This window comes from Pediculus humanus, genomic scaffold (assembly GCF_000006295.1).
Source record: "Pediculus humanus corporis 1103172107668 genomic scaffold, whole genome shotgun sequence".
In the NCBI taxonomy this organism is placed as follows: Eukaryota; Metazoa; Arthropoda; class Insecta; order Psocodea; family Pediculidae; genus Pediculus; species Pediculus humanus.
The window spans coordinates 9,752-12,290 of NW_002987277.1; the positions used below are offsets into that span (position 1 = coordinate 9,752).

At 27.7% G+C, this 2,539-nt stretch overlaps 1 protein-coding gene across 1 annotated transcript in view; it reads left to right on the forward strand.

Annotated features, from left to right (window-relative positions):
- Phum_PHUM288990 (uncharacterized protein) overlaps positions 1–1,829 on the forward strand; it is a gene marked incomplete at both ends in the record, with an annotated part of 5,071 nt that extends 3,242 nt beyond the window's left edge. The window contains 6 exons of the mRNA XM_002426956.1: positions 523–680; positions 769–940; positions 1,022–1,213; positions 1,319–1,396; positions 1,499–1,597; positions 1,680–1,829. Of these exons, the coding sequence (XP_002427001.1) occupies positions 523–680; positions 769–940; positions 1,022–1,213; positions 1,319–1,396; positions 1,499–1,597; positions 1,680–1,829 (849 nt within the window). The remainder of the gene's footprint in view (positions 1–522; positions 681–768; positions 941–1,021; positions 1,214–1,318; positions 1,397–1,498; positions 1,598–1,679) is intronic.
- Between the last annotated feature and the right edge of the window lie 710 nt (positions 1,830–2,539).

A 2,539-nucleotide genomic window follows, 5' to 3' on the forward strand; every position in this document is an offset into this window, starting at 1 on the left:
CAATATTCGCGATTTGAAACTAATAAAAATTAACACACTTTTTTTTTTTTTTTTTAATATTAATATCTAATTAGTTTAAATAAATAAAATAAATAGTTATTTTTTTTGTTGCGATGATAAAGTTAGAAAATTAAAAAAAATAAAAAAAAAAAAAAAAAAAACTCTTTAAATGTAGTGAAATAATAATTAATAATAAATAATAATAATAATAATAATGGAAATCGTATTAAAAAAAAAATTAAATAGATGCATGAGTAGTATAAAAAACTTCTGGGTGTCAATTTAAAAAAAAAAAAAAATTTTTAGATTTGAAAAGAATTTTTCCTTTTTTTTTTTTTTAAATTTTTTTCATTAACGGTTATAAAAAAATGAAAAATTTTTATAAAAAAGAAAAGAAAAACGTTTTTAAAAAAAGGTTTAATTAAAGTCTGGGAAGACGTTTTTAATAATAAATTGATAAATATTTAATTGAAATTCTCATTACTAATAAAAAATATTTATATTTAAAATATATATATATAGCAACAAGAACAAGATCCGACAAATTTATACATTGCTAATCTTCCAACTCATTACAAAGAAAATGACGTGGATAACATGTTGGCTCAATACGGTCAAGTTATATCAACAAGAATTCTTCGAGATCCAAACGGTCAGAGTAAAGGTGTCGGATTTGCTAGGTAAAAAAATGAAATTTTCATTTTTCAAATCATTTTTTTCCTTAATCGCATAAAGTAATAAACAAATTGATTTTTTTTTTTTTTGCAGAATGGAGTCTAAAGATAAATGTGAACAAATAATTGAATTGTTCAACGGACGTTCGGTTCCTGGTTCGAAAGAACCACTGCTAGTTAAATTTGCCGATGGCGGTAATAAAAAACGGACACTTTATAAAACTGATCAGAGGGGTTCGTGGAGAGATCCGGCGGAAGTTGCGGCAGTAAGTACATTCGAACACTCACTTGTGTACAAATACATATTTCCTTAAAGGTATCGTTATGAGTTATTAATTTTGTTATAGGGTACTCCTGTTGCATTCGATCCAAATACCATGACTCAAAATGGAGTAGCTACTCAGCATCTTTTACCCGCTGCTCTTAGTCAGTACGGTCGTCATTACGGTACAGCTCCTGCCGTTCCTAGTTATTCTTTACAAGCCACGAGCTGGGTGCCGCAATTCGTAATGCCGCATCCACACATGGCTCAAGTTGATGTAAGTATAGTTTTGTAGGTTTCGTGTAAAAAAAAATCCCCCCCTCCTCCTCTCCTTCCCCCCGTTAGGATGAAATATTAATATTTTTTTAATCTTTATTATCAGGAGCAATTCACGTGCCAACTTGCCACCCCTGCTATCCACGGTTATAAAAATGATAATGCTGCTCGAGGTATATCTGTGGTAAGTGGCGTGATTTTGTAATCATTTTTAATTTTTATTTCCACCGCCGCCTCTTTATTTTTTTTCGTTCTGATGACAATTTTTTTTTTTTTTTGGTTGCAGATGATGAGTAGTGACCCGAGTCCGGTACAGTATGGAACGATGATACCTCAAATAACTGCACACATGAATGCACTTCAAATAGGTACTCCCGGGTCAGCGGTAGGTTTTCAATTTCAAAAGTTGAATTCTCAAGGGAAGTACATACAATTCGATTACAAATAATTTTTTTTTACACTTTTAGTACATAGCAAGCCCACATCCATACTCGTATTACACGACAGGACCTCCACCATCGACCATAATTCATGCTGTGCCAATAGCCGATCCGGAACCTGCTTCGGCCACAGCTTCTCCAGACGATAATTATCAAACTTACCAGCAACCAAAGTAGTGTCTTCACCCTCAGTGTTGTACTCTTCATCACTATTTCTTAATATCTGTATTTTTTTTTCTTTCAAACGTTTATAAAAAAAAAATTTTTTTTTTTTTTTTTCTCTCATTCGAAAATTGTGTTTTCCCCCCCCCTCCCCCTCATCATTTTGTTTTTTTTTTTTCCCCTTTGGATTTATTATTATTATTATTATTATTATTATTATTATTATTATTTACGGAGAAAAAATTTACATTACTACTACTATTACTAGTTTTAAAAAAAAAAAAAAAATTTTTTTTCTTTTTTAAATTTATTTATTTATAAAAAAAAAAAAAAAATTGTAATTGAAAAGAAGGGGAAAAAATCAAAATGAATGAATTAATTAATTAATTAATGATTGATTGATTGATTGATTAATGATTGATTGATTAGGAAAATTTCGATCCGATTGGATTTTTCGAATGGAATAGAGGGTGCACTCATTATTATTATTATTATTATTATTATTATTATTTTTTTTTTTTTTTTGAAAGACTCTAAAAAAAATTTATTTTGATAGTTTTTCTTTTTTTCTTTTTTTCTTTTGTTGAAAAATTTTTTTTTTTTTTATATATACATATATAGAGAAAGATAAATCAAATGATGATAAATTGAATGCGTTTATTTTTTTTATTTATTTATTTATTTATTTTATTATTATTATTATTATTATTATTATTATTCAAATT